This window comes from Elgaria multicarinata, chromosome 5, assembly GCF_023053635.1.
Source record: "Elgaria multicarinata webbii isolate HBS135686 ecotype San Diego chromosome 5, rElgMul1.1.pri, whole genome shotgun sequence".
Taxonomy (NCBI): domain Eukaryota; kingdom Metazoa; phylum Chordata; class Lepidosauria; order Squamata; family Anguidae; genus Elgaria; species Elgaria multicarinata.
In genome coordinates, this window is record NC_086175.1 from 74,688,624 (window position 1) to 74,712,541 (window position 23,918).

Below are 23,918 nucleotides of genomic sequence, written 5' to 3' on the forward strand. Positions count from 1 at the left end.
CAGAAGGCATGAGGAGGCGCCACAAATGGACACAGCCCATTTATGTGGGTTGTTTCCTTTTATGCGGAATTGGGTTGACAGCTTGAGACCAACCTTAGGAGTCAGGGTTGTGAAAGACGCAGTGGCCTATGCACTCACAATGGCCACCAAAGGCCAGTAAGTCTGGCCTCCCGCCCAAGGCATGCTGGGAGTTGTAGGCATAAGCCTTGGTTTTTATTAAATTCATATTTATCATATTTATTAAATATGTAAAAAAACACCAATTCTGTGTTTTTAGATTTTTCTGATACATTGTACAACCAGACCTATCAGCATGCCAAATTTCAAGTTTCTAACTCATCTGGAAGTGGGTACACATTTCCAGACATACACAGCACACACATACTTTCCGTTTTATAGGTAGAGATAAACATTTAAAATAGAAAAATTGTACACACACATTTATTATCAAATACTGTATAGTAGAATAAATATATGTATTTTTAAAACTGTTCATACAGTTACCAACTTTGAAATCTGTAATGTTCAAAGTGTAAATAGCTGCTCTATAAGTGTCAGAAAGTGCCTAATAGTGCAGCACATTATTCTTTCCAGTTTTAGGGCTGTTCCAAAAGTGTACAGTTTGAAATGTCTTTTGGCATCAAGGTTTCTTCTTGAAATTTTTGGAGTTGCATCTTTGTGTTGCTCAGCTGCTCCCCAGATTCATTATGACCATCTTTTGGCTCCTCTGGAATAACCATTATCCTGTCATAGGCATCATCTTCTTGTGATAGGGATGGAAGAAACTGTGAGCTGTAAGATGGCTTGCTTAAAAACTGTAGGGAGAAAAATAAATAAATAAAAATGTAGATGATTAATCGTATCTTAGAATCCTAAGAATTTTAGTTTTAATTCATTCTGCCCTTCAAACACACACACGTTTTTCTAGCCCTACATGAGAGACTGCGTTAGAAGACACATTGCCCAGAGGTCAGTATGACAGGAAAAATTCTCAAACTGCATCATAGTAAGTAGGGCTGTGCACAGACCCCTTGATTCACTTCAGATCCTGATTCGGACCTTCTGAATCTAGCCCGATTTGCTTAGGATTGATTTGGACCCAGTCCGCCTCGGATCCGGATCCAAATTGAGATTCAGATGTCCGAATTATTCATTTTTTTTTCATTTCCCCATAGACTTGCATTGGAAAAAATAAACGCCTGTAACTTTTTTATTTTTCAACATAGAAATATGAAAGTTGGTGACCTTACACATGCCCTGGAGGTGCTTATTTTTGACAAATTTCAAATACATCTATGCAGTGGTTTTCCTATAATCCACTGCTCAAAATGTGATTTTTCAGGCTAACCAGTTAAAGCAAAGTGCTATAACTTTCTCATCTTTCATGAGACAAACATAAAAGTTGGTGAACTTACAGGTGCCCTGGAACTGCTTATGTGTAACAAATTTCAGACACATCTGTGCAGTGGAATTTCTGTAATCCGCTGCTAAAAATGCAATTTTTCAAGGAAACAAAGCAGCCATTCAAAACAAAGAGCAATTTGAGAAGGTGTGTAATCAAGCTCACACTATCACTTCCCTAATCTGTGTGTTTTTGAAGTGCAAATCTCTCCTACTTGAGTTTTCTTTTGTGTGTTCTGAAGCTAACACATCCCTAAGGCCCTTCACATTCAGACAAGAAACAGGGAAAGTAGGCTGCCTGCAATACATACATTACCTGGCTGGGAGCAATGTGCCTCAGAAATTGAGTCAAACCAGCCCTGCAAGGTGGGACCAGGCAGGTAATATTGGAGAAGTGTGTAGGTGCTCAGGCAGACAGGCAGCAGGTAGCTTTGCAGGCATGAGTAAGTGAGCCAAAGATTGTCTTGATTCAAAGCCAGAAACACAAACCAGCCCTGCAAGGCGGGACCAGGCAGGTAATATTGGAGAAGTGTGCAAGTGCTCAGGAAGGCAGGCAGGCAGCAGGTAGCTATGCAGGTATGAGTAAGTGAGCCAAGGATTGTCTTGATTCAAAGCCAGAAACACAAACCAGGCAGAGAGGCAGCTATGTGGGCAGGCACAGAGAAGCCGGCAGAAAGCAAACAAACCGGCCCTGAAAGGCAGGCACAGAGTAGGAGAGGCAGCAGGCAGCTAAGCCCATGAAGCACTGGGAGCAAGTATGCCATAGGCTTGTGGGGTTGACCCACCCAGCCCATCTACATCTCCCAGGCACCAGGAAAGCAGAGAGGCAGGCTGGCAGAAAACAAACAAACCAGCCCTGTGAGGTGGGCACAGTGGTTTGAAACAAAGTCAGTGAGAGATGCTTTGGCATTCCCTTAACAGGAGGCTAGGAGGAAGATAGTTTCAGGGTCCTTCAGAGTTAAATTTTTAAAAGTTCCTAAAAATCAGGGGATGAACCGATATGATTCAAACTTGGCAGAGATTAAGCCCTACTGAAGCCCTATCATGGTGCCAATTTTAATGTCTATCTGTGCTTGAGAAAGGGTCTGAATCAATCTGAATAGATTCGGATCATGCCGATTTGCTTCAGACCGATTTGGAAACCACAGACAGTTCCACTAGTTATGTTCATTTATCTTCAGACCACGGAAAGCAGAACAGTTCATGTAATGTTTGTTACATTCTGTAGCTGTTATGAGCGTTATGCATTGCTATCTTTTAAACTTCATTTAATTTTAACAAATAGCTTTTATATACATCACTTATTATTTGTAATACTATTTAGCAGAGGCCTAAGGTCCATATTTATAAAGGACATAAAAACAAACCTCTTTGAAATGCTGTGGCAAAGAATATGAAGGAAAGAAGACAAATTTGGTCTGTCGATAAACGCGATAAATAATAAAGCAGCAAAAAGAAACCAATATCAACACTGATAGCAGGATAACAGTCAGTTGCACTGGATTTATACCTGTATGACAAAAAGGGGGAGTTATTTCTTCATTATGGAATATGTGATTGACATATCTTTTAAATAGTGGCATACAAAATTATCCAGCCACCCATTTTATTGTTTTAAAATCTAAATACTTCGTAAGACATTTTGTAATAAAAAATCCAACAGTGACAACATTTACATTTGATGTTAGCTGCACAGAAGACTTAGTATAAGATTTAGCCCATTGTAAGCTTGTCTCATTCTCTCACAAAACTCAAGGTCAGGAGTGGTGAACTTGTGGCCCTCCAGATGTTTTGGCCTACAACATCCATCTGCCCTACCCAGGATAGGCAATAGAGAAAGCTGTGGGAATTGTAGGCCAGAACATCTGGAGGGCTACTAGTTGCCCATCCCTGATCTAGACAGTGTTTTAGTCCCATTTTAAGAACAATTTTAGCCAGTCATTTTTAGATTAAATGGAGGCCCTGTATTCTATAGTAGACATTTCTTATTATGTGTAACAGTCTACTGTACCCTCAAGCCAAAATCTCTGAAGCCTGACTTATACAAGACACTTGCCATGAGAAAATGCCTTATCCATTTATTTATTTATTTATTTATTTATTTATTGCACTTATATACCGCTCCCATAGCCAGGGCTCTCTGGGCGGTTTACAGAAAAGTTTCATATGTGCCTAGAGATATTTAAATGCACTTATATGTGTGCTGGCCTGTTCATGTGTCAACATTAGCAAACCACCTTGCAATAGCATAGAGAGCAGAATGGCTGACATGTTACTGAAATGTTGACATATGAATGGCCAGTGCATGTAGTATGTACTTTCCAACATGACCAGACATACATAAAACAGTTACATAGCCAAGTGCTGTCTCTGCGGCCCACATTATGTATAAATCAGGCCTTTGTCTTTGCTTAGAAGTGAAGGGTTTTTTAAAAAAAAAATTGTAGAAAATTTAATATTCTGCTCTTTTACTCCAAAAAGTAACTTAAAACAGCTTATAAAATATAAAACAAGCATACAGTTGATATTCCACAATTAAAACACAGTAACCTGATTAAAACCAGCAAAAACACAGAGCTGAAACCAACAATCAATAAATTAAAGTAAGCAAGAGAATCAAATTAACCAACACAATGTTTTTATCAACCTGATTTTATAAGCACCGATGCTTCTCTTTAATCCAATCAATAAACTGGGGTTGGGAAGAATACAGAATGTATACATCTATCCTTTATGAATTTAATGAATATTTAATCCATTAAGTATTACCAGTGTCAGTTGAGTCGGCGGTTCTGATATAATAATCTTCACTCCACTCCCCAGTTTTCTGCAATCCTTCAATATATGCTTGAGCTTTAAGGCAATATGCTGTCCCAGGATCCAGGCCAGATATTATTTGGAAAGTGTGTGTCATATTCTCATTTCTAACCTAGTAGTAAAGAATACAAAGTCACAACAACGAATGGACAAATTAGACACTTAACAGTACAACCTTAGAGGATATCTATATGGAGCTTTTACTCCAGTTCTACTCCACCCCACAAGCCAATCGTGTCACATAATGCAAATCCCTCCCTGTAGTTAATGCACTGTTTCTTGCCCTAAATCTTCTCAACCTCCAGGCAGCAGCGGTTGCCTACCTGCCTCATACAGTAAATGTATGTGTATGTTGGGTTTGTCATGAACATCCACTTGTAGGCAAGTGCTCCATTGCACTTTGTTGAACACGTAAGGGAGGAGGGGAGGGGGAGCAAGCCTGCGCTGATTGGCTTCCCTGCATCTATGCAACTGCTGGCGCTCATTTGTACTCGCGGGACTCCACCCACCCCACTAATGAACTAATGCAGATTCAGTTCTTGTTTGCCCCCCAAAAGCAGAGGAATACAGCACTTTACTGGGTTGCCTGTGCCATAGAAGAACCTAATTCATTTCTGTGAAAACACAGATTTTGCCCAAATCCTTTCACAAAACATTTCTGTTTAAATTGGTTCCTATTCTCTATTTACACTGCCTCGATACAGATAGGACTGCTAGTAAACGCACTTGCGTTGGTGGATCCGAAAGATATATCACCACGGTTGAACTATACTGGTGTAGCACCATGGTAACAACGGTGAAACATTCAAAAGTTTGCACTGAAATAATATCGCCAATGCAAAGGTTAAAAAAAAATGGACAGAGTTGGAAGTTTGGCTTACACAAATGTTAACAAATGTTAAACCACCCTGCATTTTAAGTTAGTTCAACTGCTCTGTGAGGCAATGTATTTTTCATTTAATTCAAGGAAAAGATATTTCCTCTTCTTCCTTCCTCTCTTGCCTCTATTAGTTCAGTCATGCTGCTCCCTGAGTCTAGAACAGCCACCCTCCCTAGTGCCATTAAATCCTCAAGCGTTTATAAATCCTCCTTTAAAATCCACATTCTTCTTCAAAAATCTGCCCTTTTACTTTTTAAAAAGAGGTCTGCTATCAAATCTGCTTGCTGGCTCTTTCTCCACAGAAACAACTGGTCCTGACTTGCTTCTTAAAAAATACCTTTGTTTTCTGCCACAACATGAGGATCCTATGGGCAAAAATGAATGTGGGAGAGGACTCTGTTCCTTTCATTCCCACCCAATGGCACAGAAAGCAAAGCAACTACCTCTCTCAGTGCCTACAGATGCTTCACTACAGAATACTGACCAGAGGCACACACCTCTATACTGATAAGATGAAGTTACAGGCTAGGCTGAATGCCTTGCTGGAAATTAGCTAGGAACTACAGTACTCTGATTGCCGGAACTGTCTGCCAATCAAGTCTTAGCTTTGCAGACACAAAGCTCAAGTTCTGTCCTTGAAGAGAAGTACATTCAGACTCCAACACATGAAGCCAGAGATCCACAAATGCCAGCAAGCATTACCTGCTCACCACCACAGTCTTTCTTCCAGATTAGCAGCCTGTAAATCACCGTACCATACAAATCGTGTAAGGAAAGCTTGCCATCATCACGTATAAAAAAGGGATCTGTGAGTTGCACACTCAAGACCCCGGGTTTGTGGGCTTCAACTTGTACAGCAGGTGGTCCAATGTTTGCTAAATGAGAAGAAGAAAAGCAAAAGGTAACCTGCATGTGTTACTCTACCTTGGGATCCATTTAAACATATAGCATGGCCCACGGCACGTAGGAAGCTTTTTTCTTCAGGCAAGAGAACAACAGCCAATGAACATCTTGAATACTGATTGAAAATGACTTAAATATGTAACTCAGCCTTCCCCAACCTGGTGCCCTCCAAATGTGTTAGACTGTAACTCCCATCATCCCCAGCTAGCATGGCACAAGCCTATCCACTCTCTGGTGTAAATAACAGTTAAGGTGGTTTAAAATGTATTTCCATTTTTTTGTCATGAGTGTTGGATCCAGATGTAGTAACACTTAAAGTAGTTCCATATCAATGTGTCTACTCTAAGCATGACTAAGGGTTACTTCCAGATGGAGAGTTTCCACCAATACCAATCAAAAGGCTTTGTGCAGGGATTTTTTTCTTGTAAGAAAAGACAGAAGAATCTGTTGGAAATCATGGAAGAGTTACAAGAGAAGATGCCTAAGGCCTCAGCTAGACAAGGGGAGTCGGAGGGAGGCGATCTTGTGATTTTATGATCGCAAGATCGTCGGCCCTGGTTTACATGTGGCGCGTGACACTGCGCCCGCCATTTTGTTTTTGTTTTTAAAGAAGGAGCACCCGAGCGCTTGTGGGCAGATAGTGAGTATTTTTTAAAATAACTAAGTTTCCCCACTCTCCTCACCCCACCCCCAATGGGGTGCTCCCATGCTCCCCACCTCTGTGCTCCCATGCCCGGCTTCCGGCTCCTCGCAGTTACTTGAGAGGAACTGGGACAAACTGCGATGCCCGCCCACACGTTCTGCGGTCTTGAGATCACCCCGAGACCACGGAAAAAGCGGGCTAGAACTGTAGGGCGATATCCCAGGGCAAGGGAGGGTTCATCCCTCCCTGCTCCCAGGATGCCCTGTGTGTCATTTGGACGCACAGGGACGATCCTGGGGCGATCATTGGGATATCATCCCATCTAGCTATGGCCTCAGTCTGTGTTTGAGATTGGATGCTGCAAGATTAAAAAACGTATCTGGAAGCTCCCCAAATCTGGATTGAATTCATGTTATATGAACCTATGTATGCACCAACAAACATAACATTTCCAAACTGCAATTAATAACATTAGCTTAAGAGAAAGAATTGAAAATGATTGTCAGAACAAATAGCTCCTTGCCTTCTGGCCTAGTTTCAAGGTTGTTTAAAACCCGCAGGGCAAGGACTTCTCTTTCATTCAGAGCGTGGGTGTGAATGACTGCCTGCACAAGTAAGGTGCCTTACAGAATGTTTGTGGATTGTACTATGCAACTTCATAAGAACGCAAAGCAGTCAGTAACTGGGATAAAATTATAAATCTCTTGGGAATATTGATCTGCGACTTGTAAATGTGAGCTCTGAAAACATGTTGCTAAACTAGTACTTGGACAAGGCAATCCAAACGAGTTGGTTAAATGCAAATAAACAATGAAGCGATAACAAAGGGGACAACTGCCAGAGAGGCCCCGTGAAGCTGCACATGGAAAGGAGTAAAATCCTGCCAGCATGCCAATCAGATCAAAGGCTGCCAAGAGGAAGATCCTTCATTTCCCATCAAAAACACTGACATTTTGGTAACAAACAAAGGCGCCTCCTTTTCAAAAGAAATTCTTTAGCCGATTTAGATCTTTTCTTCCTTTGAACCCAAGCAAATGTATCTGCCTTCCCAAATTCACTATACTTTTCATTGCTACAAGTCTCAGAGTGGATAAGTGCGGAATATTTAAAACTCATTATTTCGTTGCTGATTTTCAGTATTGAACATCTGACATTCAATATTTGATAGTGGACGTTAGATAATCAGTAGTATTTGATATTATTGACAGCAGCAGCACCAAACCATAGAAAGCAAGATACACAACAAGTTAATAGCCCATCAGGTTTCATGAGTGGGGTGCCTAGAAAAAGTGGGGTCCTCAAAAATCCTACTTCTAACTCACACAGGATCCCCAATACCCAACACCTCCCCCTCCCAGCACCTCTTCCCACCTCTGCATCCTTCCCACCTCTGCATCTTTGAGGTTTGTTGCCATGGGTAGAGCAAAGGCCCTGTCCTAAAGTCACTTTGGGTGCAATCCTATCGATTGTGCCCTTGGTGATCAAAAACCCTGAGCTTGGAGGCATCCAATCATTCAATGCAGTGCGGAAGGAACGGTAGAGGCGATTTTCAACTCCCTGCACTGCAGATTTCTCTAGACAGCCTTTTTTCCAAGTAGGGAACAACTTAAGCCCAGCCTTCCAATTAACAGAGGAACTTTGTGTGACAATCATAATCTATATTGGCCTTAGGTCTTTTTGAGGTTTAGAGCTCCATCTGACAAGAGTTTTATTAAACGCTCGTTACTGGGCACTCACGGAGTTTGCTCAGGTCCCTCACATGATGTTGTCTGCCTCCCACCCCTTCTGGCCTTCCTTTTGCGACAACTTCCCCCCTCATTAAGTCCGATGTATTTTTAAACATGGAATTGCTGCTCTCTCCTGCTTTCTGCAGGAGAACAGCGTACTCAAATGGGCCTCGTGCTCGTTGTGTACTTCCTCTTTTGAAAGAGGAAGTAACTGAGGAATGAAAACACGGGTGGAGAAGTGACAGTAGGGAGCGTGTTTCCCCCCAATGTGATGGAGCTTTGAGTCACTGAAAGCCTAAAAAAAAACCATTCTTAAACAATGGTGTGCAAGTATGGTTCATTTCCTGGTGTGCTCTGTCCAACACAGACTACCTCCCCCTTAATCAAGCTGCACCAAGAAGTATAACTGGCTTGTTCACCTCTATTTGAAATGCTGAATCTTGTTTCTAGGCAGAAGTTTATTTACTTTCCTTTTCCCGATGGGCTTTTTCTAAGCCTTAACTTTTAAAACCTCTTTGAGTACTTGTCAGCTATTCATTAGCCCCAATACCAGGGACATAGATGCTGTTTGCTCATAGTGACCATTTTAAAGATAAAAACAGGGAGAAGTTTACCAAGGTCTTGTACTGGAATACTGTTTCAATACTGTATAACACTCAAACTTACGTATTTTTCTTTATTATTTGTTTTTACTATAACTCATCATGATAGTTAAAAAAAGAAAGGGAGAATTGGAGTACTATATTTTAAAGCCAAACAATGCAACATTTAAAGTATTTATTAGTGGACTAGAAGTATGACTTACTGTCTTTTAATGATGTGAAGGTGATGTCTACCCAGTTTGATGTCTTATTCTCAAACTCAGCTCTAACTCTTATAGTGGAAAGTCCAAACATAGGTATACTTGAAATATTGCACTCTGTGATATAAATTCTTTGGCATAGGTCAATATACTGATGATGAAATCTGTAACAAAACAAAAAAAAAGGGAAACAAAATGAATTATCTATGAGATTAAAGAGCTCTCTCTTATTTCAAGCACTAAACCACAGTGTTAATTCATTTTTCATGCATACCCTGATAAATTAGATAAATTATCTAAAACACACACAATAAAATTAATTACAAAACTGGCAGTACAAAACCCCCCACTTCCTTCTGATTTGTGACGAAAAAAATCATTGTTCTGTTGTGGTACATTTCAAATCCTTACATAGCCTAACTACGCACTGAGCAAGTCACAGCTTTCTCATCTATAAAATTTAAAATATTAAAGACCTATATCACAGTTTTAAAATAACAATTCTGGCCCTTTGCTTACCTATGACATTATTATTGCAACTCTACAGCCCAAAGGTCTTCAAAGCTAAAACGGAACTTGGGCAAAAAATGGGCTATAACTTATTGTTATCCAGATATTGTTTTTCTTTGAAGACCAGGAACGTCAACTGGTGCAAAACATCATAGGATGGGGAGATAGAAATAGGTTCAAGCAGCTGAGTAACAACAGCACTGGCTTTCTATAAGCCTCTGGACACAATTCAAAATGCTAGTCTTGATCCAGATCAGTTTCTCTTAACCTGGTAACTTCCAGATGTGTTGGGACTACAACTCCCACCATCTCTAGCCAACACAGCCATTTGTGATGCTGGCTGGGGATGATGGGAATTATAGATCAACACAACTGGAGGGCACTAGGTTGTGAAAGGCTGCCTTCCATAGTGCTGTATATGATCACCATCATTAAAGGTCAGCATCTGTTCGGAGGAGCAGGGCCCCATACTGGATGGCAACAGTGCTCTTTCTCCTTAGAAAGAGCACTGCTGACAAGACTACATAACTAACAGGCTTTGAAAGTGCATGCAAAGCATTCATTTTGAAATTTTGATTGTAATTTTATGATTTTGATCTTATTGAAGGAAGCTTTTTGGTTGTATATTATTCAAATTAAATGTTTTTTTTCTACAGTTTAAGTGATGTTTTATTTTTAGTATTGCTAGCCACTTTTTATTTTAAGACATGTTGGGAAGTGGTGGTAAATTTTTTTAATTAAATAATTATTAATTAATTAATTATTCAGAGGCAAACAAGTTAAGGCAATAGGGATGCTTCCAGATGGCTGGTTCCTAAAGATACCAATATTATGCAGCAATTCCATCTTCCCCTCCATAATGGATTTTAGAGGTGTGCAGAGCAGGTTTGCGCCACTCCAAAATTCAGAGTGGAGCTCCGCTGAGCGGCTTCTCCACTCCAATTTTTGGAGCAGCTCCCTTGCTTTGCTTCATCAGATTATCTGTCAGACAACTGCTCTGTTTTCGGATAACCGCTCTATTATAGTCAATGGAAATTATCCAAAATGCTTACAGCTCTGTAATTTTTAAAGATAAAGAGATGAAACTTGGCACCATGGTAGCGCTTAAGTAGGTATTTAGTCATGCCAAGTTGGAATCAGATCTGTTCATGCCTTGATTTTCAGGAATTTTTAAAAGTTTGAATACACAGCCCATTGTAGCCTGTGGAAATTAACAAAAATTCTTACCTCTCCCTTGTTTTTAAAGATAAAGAGATGAAACTTGGCACCATGATAGCTCTTGGCACCTCTTCCTCTACCACCAGGCCAGAACTACCAGTACCCATTCCATGCCTCATAATGGAATGATGAGCAAGCTATATTAATTTGGGGGGGGGAATGAAAATTTGTGCTTGTGAAAAACAACACACACACAACACACAAACTAGAAGACTGACAGAACAAAGGATTTTTGGGGGTATTTTTAAAGTGGGGGCTAGTAGACTTTAAATACACATACACACACTAATAGCAGGCACTGGGGGTGTGGGGTGAAATGTAAGGTAAAGGATTTTTTAAAAGGTTTGGAATGGAAAGCTACAGATTTTTTGGGGTATTATATATAGTGGGGTAACAGTGAAACACAAACACACACACTCCAATAACAACAAAGGGAGAGTGTGTGTGTGTAAGGTGCTTGGAAGGTACTTGGATTTTAGATAGACAGACACACACAAGAAGAAACTAGTACTACACTCAAGACAGTCAGACTGGGATTTAAAGAAGGATTGGAAAAATAAGAGATTTAAATTTTTTTTAAAATTTTTTAGTGGGGGTAATAGGATAGAACAAACACACTAAATAACACACAAAGGGGGAGTATGGGGTGGATATAAGAAGCTTGGAACTTGAGGACTGGAATAGACCACAAGAAGAACTAACACACACACAAGAACCATAGAAAAGCAGACACACACAGAGACTGCAAACAAACAGCAAGCAACAGCAAGCAACAGCTCTCTCACACACTCTCTCTGACTCTCTTCTCCTTCCTTCCTAATGCTGTAGACTAGGAGCTATCAGAAGGAATGACTTCCAGGACAAGGACAAATTGGTTATATCATTTTCAATCCCACCCCTTAAGCACTGTGATTGGAGGGGGAAACAGGGAGGACACTGTAGCTATTGGTTAGCCACAGATGTCAATCTCAAAACTACCCCTCAACCCTCAGCATCTTCCTAATATGGAGAAGTGTTGTTCAGTTAGTCCATCAACATTGTAACAAGTTAAAATGACTCTCACTAAGCCTAGAGAACAGCCAAATATCTTTAAAGCTCTTCAGAACTCCGAACGTCCTTCTCTCCACTCCGAAGCCTAGAGAACAGTCAAATACCTTTGAAGCGCTTCGGAGCTCCAAATGACCTTCTCTCCACTCCGCGAGTTTCCAAAACCGTCCCCGAATCGCACTGCGGGTTTGGAGCTCCGACGGGCCTTCAGATATTTGGAGCGCAGTGCACTGCCATAATGGATTTCTCACCCCCAATAAAATTCTGTCTTTGAGGAAGGGTGATTGCCCAATAAAAACTAGCCTGGAAACACCCTAGATCACTTTCAGCATGAAAACTGGAAAGGGATTTGCCCCGATAACAAAACAATGTGATAAAGAAGTGAGAACTACTGGAGAAATGACTTGTATAAGTGCACTAGAATATGGTAACCAGTCCTTACTAACATGGCACCTAGGGATGCCTAAAGCTTTCCAACCGATATGGCACACATACTTATCAGCTCAGCTTGTGGAATGACTCTTAAATCATCTACTAAGGCACAAACTAAATGTTCTTCAGATCACACATACTAGAGCTATTTATGATTGGCTTATTTACTTCAGTGACAGCATGTAGGAGGGGATGTGTGTGTGTGTGTGTGTGTGTGTGTAATTTTGGAACAAAAATACAGTTTAAATTCCCCCTCCTGGAGCGCCACAGCCCCAATCTGATTGCACGGAAGTAAGTAAGCTAACCTTGCATGTCCATGCAAACTTGTGCAAGGTCCTTGTTTATTTATAATTCCACTTGCATTACAGTTCTAGATCTCATTCTGGAAACAGGCATCATGTTGTTTCTTCCAGATAAGGGCTTCCTGTTTTTGTTACTTAACTAAATCTTGTGATGGAATGAGCATCTCCCTGCTCAGCAACTGTAAGGCCGTGTGGTTTCTTTTTCCCGCACTGGGGCTGCCCGCCATTTCTCTAATTGCCCTTGCTGTGGTGCAGGTTGCCATGTTGTCTGAACTGCACCATGGTGAGGGTAATTAGGGAAATGGTGTGTGTGTGAGTGGCACGTGTAGGGTGGAGAAAAGAAGCCACTGTGGCTTCTTTTCCTCCACTGATTGTCCAAATCCAGTCAATGACTCTGAATGGAGGAAAGGGGTTGGTGGAGTGAAAACACCTTTCCCTCCAACCCAAAGGTTATGTTGACCCTCCACCCCCAGGAGGAGATGAAGGCCACCCTCAGCAAATATGAAGTTTGTGCAGTATAACCACCTTGTTCTTTGTGGTGTGTTCATGGTAAAGGGGAACCTGTTTTGGAGTATGCATAATCTGGAGTTTGTGGTAAGCCATGACATTTTCACCGGGTTTCTTTTTTCTTTTAGTAGAAGAGCTATTGTAAACGCATGCACAATGTCACTCAAATATCATATTACAATTCAAACAAAGGTGTGGTTTTTTGGATGTGAATAAACTCGGGGGGGGGGGAGGAATCAGACCAGTGGGATAATACATGGCATGTTTTTCAATTGTAAATAAACTAGTTAATAATGTAGAGGACAACACAACAGTAAAAGATAAACCTTTTAAAAATAGAGAATTAAAATTATTAGCCATTCATCTCACACTTACTTTTTATACTGAACTGTATACGTCACATTTTCTTTGTGAAAATTGGGTGGATCCCACTGGAGAACACTATCAAGCATAACTGAATGAATTCTCACATTTTGAGGTTCTGGAAACATTCCATGTACTGTAATGCAGAAATATTAAATATCCTATTTATTATGTGATCGTCACTAATAGGAAAAATATATTTGTTTAACATATAAATGTGGTTAATTCTTCCAGTGTTCTTGCGGAGTCCTCAAATTCTACATAACAACAACAAATATATACTCCTGCTATCTCTTTCCAAAGATGCAACCTTATTTGAAGTACACATTTTGGAAGTTACAGTGCAAGATTACTTAAAAATGAAAGGTCTAGAACTGCCCTTTCCAACCTGCTTCCTCCTAGATGTGTTTGACTGCAACTCCCATTATCCCCAGCCGGCATGTCCAATGGGCATGTATGTAAATAAATCTGAACTGAGGCCCTTTGAACACACTGTTGTTTACTAGTTGTTATCCTTCTACAGAGCAAGAGGAGGGACACATTATGATTTTCAGCTCCCACAGTATCTTGAGCTGTGCTGGTGAAGAATAAGAGACAGATGCCCCAATACAGTGCTCTGTACGTGCATAAGCAGGCCCAAGAGCATGCACACAGCGGATCCCTTTATTTAGAAACAGGGAGACCTTGTGTAAGGATTCCATATACAGTGAGGCCCTCAGCCCCAGAGAAGATCCCTGGATTAGATGAATCAGTTTAAGTCACAGGAAAATGGATTTTGGTTAAATATTAGGGAAGTTTTTCTGACTATGAGAACCAACACAAACTGTGGGGCTGTACTCTTCCCTCCCTTGGATGTTATCCAGACAGGGCTGAATGGGCATCTAATTGCAATGCGTTAGCATCCTCCTTAGAATCAAGTGCTGCAAAAGATGGCGGAATGATTCCTTTGAGTTAAAATTCATCTAGCTCTTTCTTTTGAGTCTTTTGCCAGAAATTCAATATACTTTTATTTTGACAGGCTTTTAATGTGTAGCACCTAGTTTTATTGTTCATAGTGTAGGTTTTTTTAAAAAATTCTTGCCCGTTAGATTTCTGTTTCACTTTGTTTTTAAGTGTTAGCTGTATCTTGTTATAATTTAAAAAAAAAAAAAAAAGACCCAGGCTTAGGGTGCTTCCAGATCAGGCTTTTATAGTGCAATCATCCTGTCTCGTTACGGAATTTTACAGGGGATCTAGCTGTTTTAAATTGTTTTTCAATTTTGTATGTTAACGTTTTTTAGATTATATTTTCTTTTTGTAATTATTGTGAACTGCCCATAGAAACGAAATGAATGAAATGGAAATGTTAAGGAGAAAAATATGGAATAGCTGCACAAAGCTTTTTGACTGGTAGCGCTAGGAGCTGTTCTGTGGAAGCACCCTTAGTCATGGCTAATGTAAGACCCACTGATCTCACTGGCTCTACCCTAACTCTGGATCCAGCCACATGACTTTATTATTTATGAGAAATATTTCAGTTGCTCTGTCAATTATGTAAAAAGAACAGAAAGGCAGTTGTAAATAGGATTTTTTAAAAAAAGAATAGGATTTATTAAGTCATGCATTTGTGAAAATATTTCCATTATTGTCGAAAAATGAAACTGATCAGCAGTGAACTTTCAGTTAGAGACAGTTTTACCCAATCTTGTAAAATAACATGAATGGTAGTGTTGCTGTGAATCATGACTGAGTCACCAAAATATTTGACTACTCCTACTAGTCTGGTCATAGCCACCAGTTGTCTTTTCCTGTTTTACGGATTATTATTTTTAAAAAAAATACACACCTCAGCTGCTACAAAACTGAAACGAGAAAGTGTTCCATTATTTTCACAGTGCATCAAGATGTCCTTCAGCAGGTCTTTTAAATTTGATTTTAATTCTAGCAAAAGGAACCTGGATCCTGCAAAATAATTTTACTTTCCTCCTAAGAGCTGTCAGATCAGAACCATTTAGTATAATCCAAAAGTTGAAACAGCATAGTAATTTCTACTAATTTGAAAATAAATAACTGTACACAAATAAAATAAAATAAACTGTATACAATGGTCTCATTCTAGGGGTTTAGATACCTTAAGCCCCAGATCTGCTAGATCAGATCAGAAGCCTATCTAAACCAGCATTCCATCTCCAGCAGTGTCCAAACAGATGCCATTACAACCTTAGGTGCATACTGTAAGGAAAGGGTTAACTCATACATGCAATTGCTGTTTTTAAAAAGAAATGTAATGTCCTGTTGTTGATTTTAGGAAAAGAGAGATAATCGCCAGCTGCCCGTGGGCGTTGGGCACCTCCTGGCTCCGCTTTGTCCAGGCCGAGTGTCCTTGAGAAATTAACATCCAAGAGAAATGTGAAATACCTCACCGGGGGTGGGGGTGGGGAACCGGAGGGTGTGGGGAGAAAGAGTAGTTTAGTTACTATAAAGGGATACAAAATGCTGGGCCCTTTGTTCAGAGCTGGTGGATGTCTTGGCTGGGTAACGTATGTTAGTAGAAACTATGTATTAGTTTGCTGGTGTTGGGGTTCAATGTATCTAAATGTATCAAGTTTTTAGTATGCTAATACTGTATTGCCTTGCCTTATTCCTGATTAATAAATCGGGCCTAACCCTCTAATCTGAGAGCTGTGTGCGTTATTCCGGGGATCTGTGCAAAATCCAGTGGGAGGCCAGTTTGGCCGGGTTCTGTTTCCCTTACACATACCATCTCTGAACATGAGTATTCCATTTAGCTAACTTCACCAAGAACCACTGATACATTCATAAAAGATAAATCTGTTTAATCCCTTACTGCAATCTAACCCAGGGGTCATCACATTATTATTATTATTATTATTTATTTATATAGCACCATCGATGTACATGGTGCTGTACAGATAACACAGTAAATAGCAAGACCCTGCCGCATAGGCTTACAATCTAATAAAGTTGTAGTAAACAATAAGATGGGAAAGAGAATGCAAACAGGCACAGGGAAGTGTAAACAGGCACCGGGAAGGGTTTACCTTGTGGTAATAAATTAGGATTAAAGTGAGCTGAAAAATAGCTAGCAATTCAAGATGCTCTCTGATGGACGGTGGTTTGAATGTTGGGTGCAACTACTCAGTTCCTGTGACACACACATACACATGCCCAAGTCATACAAGAATTGTGCCCATGCCAAGCTGTGATCTCTGCTACTCCAAACAGAAGAACAGAGACGAATAGGATCCATACAAGCAACAAATCCCAAAAGAGTTATGGCTGAACCGAACTCCTAGCACCAACCATTACCACTTTCTTGTCGTTTCTTCCCCTTCCCAAGCTTTGTATTTAGTGGAACAATACAGAAGCTACCATTGGAACAGGCTCTCAAGCTTCTTCCACCACACCTAATCACCTAATTTAGGGGTGCGCAATCTCAGGCTCAGGGTGCCAAATCTGTCCCACCTAAGAGTCACAATTGAGCCCTCTGGGGGTTCCCAGATATTTATTTAAAACGTATCTTAGCAGGCTTTTGGGGAAGAAACCCTCCGAATTGCAGCTCACAGCAATAAAATACATAAAATAGTTAAAATAGTAAACAATAATAAAAGCCAACAATAAGAACAGATGGTCCCACTCCCCTTTCCTCCTAACCTTAGATTGTTTGGTGGCTTCCAAGGTGGGTGTTGTTGTTTGTTTATTTATTGCATTTACATACTGCCCCATAGCCAAAGCTCTCTGGGCAGTTTACAAAAGTTAAAAACAGTGAACATTAAAAAGTATACAACATTTAAAACCATTAAAAGCATAAAAACAACAATATCCATTTAAAAACAACAGTTCTGGGGGCTCTTAAAAATGAAGAAACAGCATATGTTGTTAAATGCTGTTAAATGCCTAGGAGAAGAGAAAAAAACTTGTTGTTTTGCCATTTTTCTCCATTCTAAAAGGTTGAAATGCCTCTCTTAAGGTTTATTAGCAGTGAGAGATTTAAGCTAAAATATGCTGGTATTTTGACTTCACCCCATTTGCCTTTGGCTCCACCAATCACTGGAATGTTGCTCCCTGAAACAGAACTTGGTTCTTAGGCTGAAAGAGGTTCAACACTTTGCATAATCAATAGCAGGACTACCATTTATGATGGGATGATTGCACAATTCCCTATCAGGGTGTGAAGACAAAACTTCCTGTTAATGACAAGCGAAAGTACACCATAGTAATTAGGCTAATAAACTCAAGTTAATTTCCGAATCTTGATTGCGTAAACAACTGGGGATGTTTCTGTAGTTCTGCATGTTCTACAAAAACCTAGGAACATAAGAAGCTGCCTTATACTAAGTCAGACCACTGGTCCAACTAGCCTAGTACTGTCAACATGGACTGGAAGCAGCTCTCCAGAGTTTCAGGCAGGAGTTTTTCCAGCTCTTCCTGGAAATGCTAGGGATTGAACCTGGGACCTTCTTGCATGCAAAGCAAATGCTTTACCACTGAGCCATGGCCTCTGTGACTACACTGAACCAAAGGGTTTCAAGAGGGAATACATTCTAACTACGAACACTCTTCAACTGAGAAATGTGCAGTCACAATTATCAATAAAAGAAACACCCTCTTGGTTTTAAGTCCCATGTCTATGCCAACAACATTCAATCACAGTTTCCCGTTCCTTCAGTTACTTTTGGTATCCCTTCACTTTTTTTAAAGCCCTTTTCTTCTAGTTTTATATGATACTCTGTGGTTTGAGTCCAGACATGCATGACCGGAAGGGCATTCAAGTAGCAGGACTTTCCCAGTCAGTCATTCTTCTGCATTCTCTTCTGTGACTTCCCAAAAGCCTCTCAGGGCTGGCCCCCCATGAAGCAGGGTGAGGCACCCACATCTGGTGGCAAAATGGGAAGACATGGCAAATTGCACTGCTCCCCCTTCCCCTCCAGGAGAGCCCACTGTCTTCAGTAGGTGCTGCAAGCCGCATTTGCCTATGTGACAGAGTGGCTGAGCGGGCTCTCTGGAACAGCCGTCTGCCCTCCCTTTCCCTTGCTGTGCCTACTGCTACTTTTGCTGCTACTGCATAGGCTCTTTGGAGAGATGCATAGCTGGAAGAAGTGGTTGCAGGGCTCCTGTAAGAGCTCGCCTGGATCTCCTGCTGCCCAGCTGCTTTTTCTTGAAAAGGAAAGACACCCTCTTATTAAACTTGTTTTTTTTTAAAGCATGCTTAATATATGTGGCAAGGTGTGATTCGACCCTAAAAATTAACTAATTTATGTTACAGTAAACCTGGCACTCTTCAATGCAGCCTTGGAAGGCAAGGAGTTCTAGTCGTATTTGGTCATCCCATGACATGCCTTCCACATGTGTTGGATTATAACTCCCATCATGGCTGGAAGGCCCTTGCGACATTAATTGTTTATGTCAACCAGAGGCTCTGGATAGGGACCCACCCCCTTGTCATGCCCCCTTCTCCCCTGTGCCTCCTGCCAGACAAGGAGAGCACCCAGTCAGGCAGCACAACCTGTGTCAGTCCTCCTAGACCAGGGGTGGCCAGAAAGCAGATTTCCAAATGCTTTGGACTTCAACTCCCAGCATTCCTGACCACTAGCCATGCTGGAACGTGCTATCGGGAGTTGGAGTCCAAAACTTCCAGAGTTTTACCTTCCGCTCACACCTGTCCTCCAAGTTGCCAAGGAAAGCCCCTTTCCGCCTTACCTGTCCAGAAGAGGCAGCTGCAAATCAGGCACTGCCAGCCTCGCGGGGCCATCGCCCGGGCTGTGACGCTGGAGAGCCACACAGACTCACTTCGTTGCGCGCTCGCCTACCCGCCGGAGTAGACGGGAGGCTGCTGCTGCTGCTGCTCACGCTCCGCCCTCAGCCTTCGAGGAGTCCTTTGAAGCACGCCTAGACCCCTCGCTTGGCAACGCTGCGCCGCATGATAACGCCGCCTTTGCCCTCTCGCTTCTTCCTCTTCTCCTTGCGGCGCTTACCTTCCCTCGTAGCGCGAACCTCGTCGCAGTCCCGTTCCTCAGCCCTGTGCGGCCATTTCCTCCCCCTTTCCGAAAGCAACCAGGTGAACCTTGCCCCAGAGCCACCGCTCCGGGAACTCCCAGCTTTCGACGCCTACAGAAAAAGGGGCGGCGAACAATTCGGCCCTGTCCGCCAACCCGTCCACCAGCCCAGCCATACGGAGGAAGAACTCCGCCTTCTCGCCCGAACAGCCACTCGTACAGGTGTTGCTGTTCGCCCCTGCCCCGCCCAATTCCCAATTGGAATTGGGTGTCAGCGCTCGGTAGAAAGTGCGGCCAAAGAGAATTGTAACCAGATAGAGTGTGGGACTCAAAGATACGGTTTGTAGGCCCTACTCGGCCACGAAGCTCTCTGGGTGACTGAGCTAGTCCATCTCTCACAGGGTTGTTGTTGTGATGATAAAATGGCAAGGAGAAGGGCTACGTAAAGCTATCTTCGTTCCTTGCAAGAGGAAAAACGGTGGGATATAAATATAATAATATTATACTACTACTACTACTACTACTACTACATTATGGGTAAGATGTTCAGAGGCTGTGTGTAGACACCCAAGCAAGACTAAAATATACAGGGGTGTGGGGAAACCCCTACAATATTGCTTTTTGTGAAAAATAGTGGAAATAGGACCTCCATCTAGCAAGACTACAACATATTCAGTCTCCCTCTCATTGCAGTCACTGCCCTATTCTGCCTGCCCTGCCATGTCAGTCAAAAGGGGTTATAGGGATTGTATTCTAACACATCTGGAGGGTGCCAGTGTGGGAAGGCTAATGTATACCATGGACTCCCCCTTCCTGCAAGTCCCCATGCTAATCAGTGCACACCATTACTTTTATGGCAGCATTCCTCAACCTGGAGCACTTTAGATGTCTTGGAGTACATCTCCCAGGATTCCTGGCCATTGGTCATGCTGTCTGGGACTGGTGGGAATTTGAAATCCAAGACATCTCGGGTGGGGTGGGTGTATCAGGTTGAGGAATGCTGCTTTTAAGGGGAAAAGGGGGAATTCTGGGTTTCTTCCCTTGTTTGGTGAGAGTACGTGTCCTTCTGGAAGCCCTTGGTATTGACACCTTGTAAAGTTTTCTTTTAAAATTGTTTCTGATGAGTGTTCATATCTATGTGGTGCCAAACAATTGGCAAAAATGATAATAAATTTAGGGTGACCATATTAAAAAGAGGACAGGGCTCCTGTATCTTTAACAGTTGTATTGAAAAGGGAATTTCAGCAAGTGTCATTTGTATATATGGAGAATCTGGTGAAATTTCCTCTTCATCACAGCAGTTAAAGCTGAAGGTTCCCTGCCCCCTTTTAAATCTGGTCACTCCTGCAGCTTTAACTGTTGTGATGAAGAGGGAATTTTACCAGGTTCTCCATATATACAAATGACACCTGCTGAAGTTCCCTTTTCTACGCAACTGTTAAAGATACAGGAGCCCTGTCCTCCTTTTCATATGGTCACCCTAAATAAATTTCCTTCAATGCATGAATACCAAAATGTGATGGGATGGTGTTTTTGATAGCCATATCATATACCCCCCCCCCCACACAAACAAATACCAACCCTGTCTTGAATCTTCTACCAGAAGAAGTTCCATTCCCCCTTTCCATGATGTACTTCCTGGGAGACAGGGGGCACAACCTGTAATTTTAAGCTTCTATATGTTATACTGTTTTTATGCTGTACTTTGTGGTTTTATATTTTGTGAACCATCCAGAGAGCTTCAGCTACTGGGTGGTATAAAAATAAATCTCCCAGTGACCCTTGGTCTACACCAAGCAGGATATTCCACTATGTAAGTGGCATATAAAAGGCAGGAGCCACACTACTGCTTTATAGTGGTACTGAAGTGCACTGACAACTGTTGGGGCCCATGACACATCTACACCAAGCAGGATATAACACTATGAAAGTGATATGAAAGTGGTATATGGTATGTGTTAATGGGCCCCAACAGCTGTTGCTTCACACAGGAGGTGATGTGACAGTGGGGGATCTGACTGTTTCCTCTCACAGATTATTAAGAACAAAACAGGAAAAGAAACCAGCTGCTGCGTTGCAACAGAAACTCAAGGCAATTTGAGAAGTCCCCTTGCAGTAGGTTGGGGAAAAACACACAGACAAGATGCAAATATGTACATACTTGCAAAAGCCAGATCCCCCAGGGGTGTAACATACAGTTTCGATGAAAAATCACTCTCTGGAAGATCTAAGATTGCCATCTGACTGCACTTTCGATGCTTTCTAACTACTTAAAATATTGATCACTGGGTGGATTAAAAATATAATAAATGAACTAAAAGTGCATTTCATTTTAGCAAGGCTTTAGGGATGGCTGGTGCCTCCCATCAAGTGGTGTTCAACATATCCTTCCCATCCTACCTAGCTACTCCAGTGATACTTTTCCTTGGGCCATCTGCTTAATGCTCCTTCTGCCTGCTTCACTCAGCACTGCCAATGGAAGTCCCTCCTGACTTATGATAACCAAATGAAATTTCTAAGTTCAGAGGTTGAATACCAGATGCTAGAGATAAGAGCCTGGGAAGAGCCCTGCTGGACCAGACCAGGACTGCATCTAGTCTGCATCTAGTCTGCTATCTTGTGGCCAGTTTCCAGGAAGTCCACAATCAGGGCTTGGTAGTAATGGGTAGGGATGTGCTCCGCTTAGAATCGGAGAATCAGAAGCGAATTGGCCTGATCCGCCTTGCCCAGAGGCGGAGTAGAAGCGAACCGGGGTCCTGGAGAAGCATGGCGAAGAGAAGCGGCCATTGGAGAAGCATTTCTCTTTTCGCGGAGCGATCCACCCGCCATTTTGGATAATTTCGCCCATAGGATTGCATTGCGGAAAAGATTAGGGGATAACTGTGTTGTTTTTAAAGCTATTTTTCTGAAATTTCATGTGCTTGGAGAGTCGTGGCTGGGGGTCATTTTGAGCCTACTCTCAGCACTCTGCGTGGTGCGGTTCGCTTGCTATAATTTTTTAAATAATAGCGTAAAAAAAGCGTGAGAGGTACCTTTTTGAAGTGCTGAGAGGCAGATTCAACTCCCAATCCTGATGAGAAGTGATGACCTCATGAAGCATCCTCCAATCCCAGCGTTGGAGGGGGGACTAAGACAGAGCCACCCTGAGAGCTTTCTGCTTTGTGTCTCTTTGTGGGTTGGCGTTCGTGGAGAGAGGAGTTAGTTATAGGTGCTGCTGCTGTGTTTGGAGTTGGAGGAGATTAGATTAGGATTTAGCTTGGGTTGTGTGTGTGTTTGTTTGCTTGTTTCTGACTGTTTGCTTAGTTTGCTCTGTGTTTTTCCCTTTCTTTGGTTTTATATAAACTTTATTTTTAATTTTTGGAGTGTTTGTTTAGTTGGTTGGTTCCCCCCCCTTCCCCCTCTTAAAGCCTGTCTGTGTTTCATCTTCCTTCTTTCTTCTATATAAAAAAAATACAAAAAATACAAAAAAAATTTCTCTATTTCTTCTCTCTTTCTCTCTCTCTGTGTGTGTGTGTGTGTGCGCATGCGTGTGTTACTTGGACGGTGTGTGTGACTGTGTGTTATTGTGTGAGTGTGCTGTGTGCACTGCTTGTGAAGTGCAAAAAAAGCCAATACAGTTTGAGCATTTCAAATCCAGTTTGGGCAAAGCATACACACTTGTCCCATTTCCCCAAATATATATTATTATTAGTATTAGTAGTGGTATTATATTATTATCATCATGAGAAGAGGGAGCAGGCGCACGTCTGTGGCTAGGCGTGCTGAAAGCAGTGGTGGTCAAGGGAAGGCTCAGGCTGGCACCAGTAAGCAGGCCGCCTCTCCTGCTGTGAAAATCAAACGGACAAGTCCGTGGTGGGGCATCTGCCGGGACTGACTCCCCCATACTAGATCTATGGCGTATCTCTGCCTGGCTCTCTGCCCACCTGTCCTCCTCCTCTGTGACCGCCTCACAGGGATGGTTTGCAATGCATGACTTACTGCTGGCTTTGAAACAAACCATCCTTGTCTCACTTCCTTATGCCCCCAGAAATGCCTGCTGCCTGCCTGCCCGCGTGCCTTCCCCCCCAGGGTGCTGCTGTGGTGGGGCATCTGCCGAGACTGATTCCCCCATACTAGATCTATGGCATATCTTTGCCTGGCTCTCTGCCCGCCTGTCCTCCTCCCCTGCCCACCTCGCAGGGATGGTTTGTGTGTGTGTTGCTTTGTCTCAGGGGACAAGTCCTTCCTGCGCTCACTTAGACTTTTTGAAGTTCCAAATCAATTTTTCAAATGTGGAAGAAGATTCATATTTAGAGTTATCTACTCCCCAATTCATGGCATGTTGGGATTTCCTTTGAAATGGCCGCATTGAGCTGTCTGCAGCTTTAATC

General features: G+C 42.0%; 1 protein-coding gene across 1 annotated transcript; it reads right to left on the reverse strand.

The window, feature by feature from the left end:
* Positions 1-457: 457 nt before the first annotated feature.
* Positions 458-19,641, reverse strand: IL10RB (interleukin 10 receptor subunit beta). The gene is made up of 7 exons (XM_063126687.1): positions 19,253-19,641; positions 13,565-13,688; positions 9,177-9,337; positions 5,801-5,973; positions 4,171-4,330; positions 2,769-2,911; positions 458-815 (listed from the first exon to the last, which is right to left on the reverse strand). Exons 1-7 carry the CDS (start codon positions 19,302-19,304, stop codon positions 597-599), a joined length of 1,032 nt encoding a protein of 343 aa, XP_062982757.1. The 5' UTR covers positions 19,305-19,641; the 3' UTR covers positions 458-596.
* Positions 19,642-23,918: the final 4,277 nt, after the last annotated feature.

Excerpts from the sequence above, each read along its gene's own strand:
- IL10RB (XM_063126687.1), bottom strand. The coding sequence starts at position 19,304 with ATGGCCCCGCGAGGCTGGCAGTGCCTGATTTGCAGCTGCCTCTTCTGG. Across the intron at positions 9,338-13,564 it reads TATACAGTTCAGTATAAAAA|ATTTCATCATCAGTATATTG; the intron begins GTAAGTGTGAGA and ends GTTTTGTTACAG. Across the intron at positions 4,331-5,800 it reads AAGACTGTGGTGGTGAGCAG|GTTAGAAATGAGAATATGAC; the intron begins GTAATGCTTGCT and ends CTTTACTACTAG.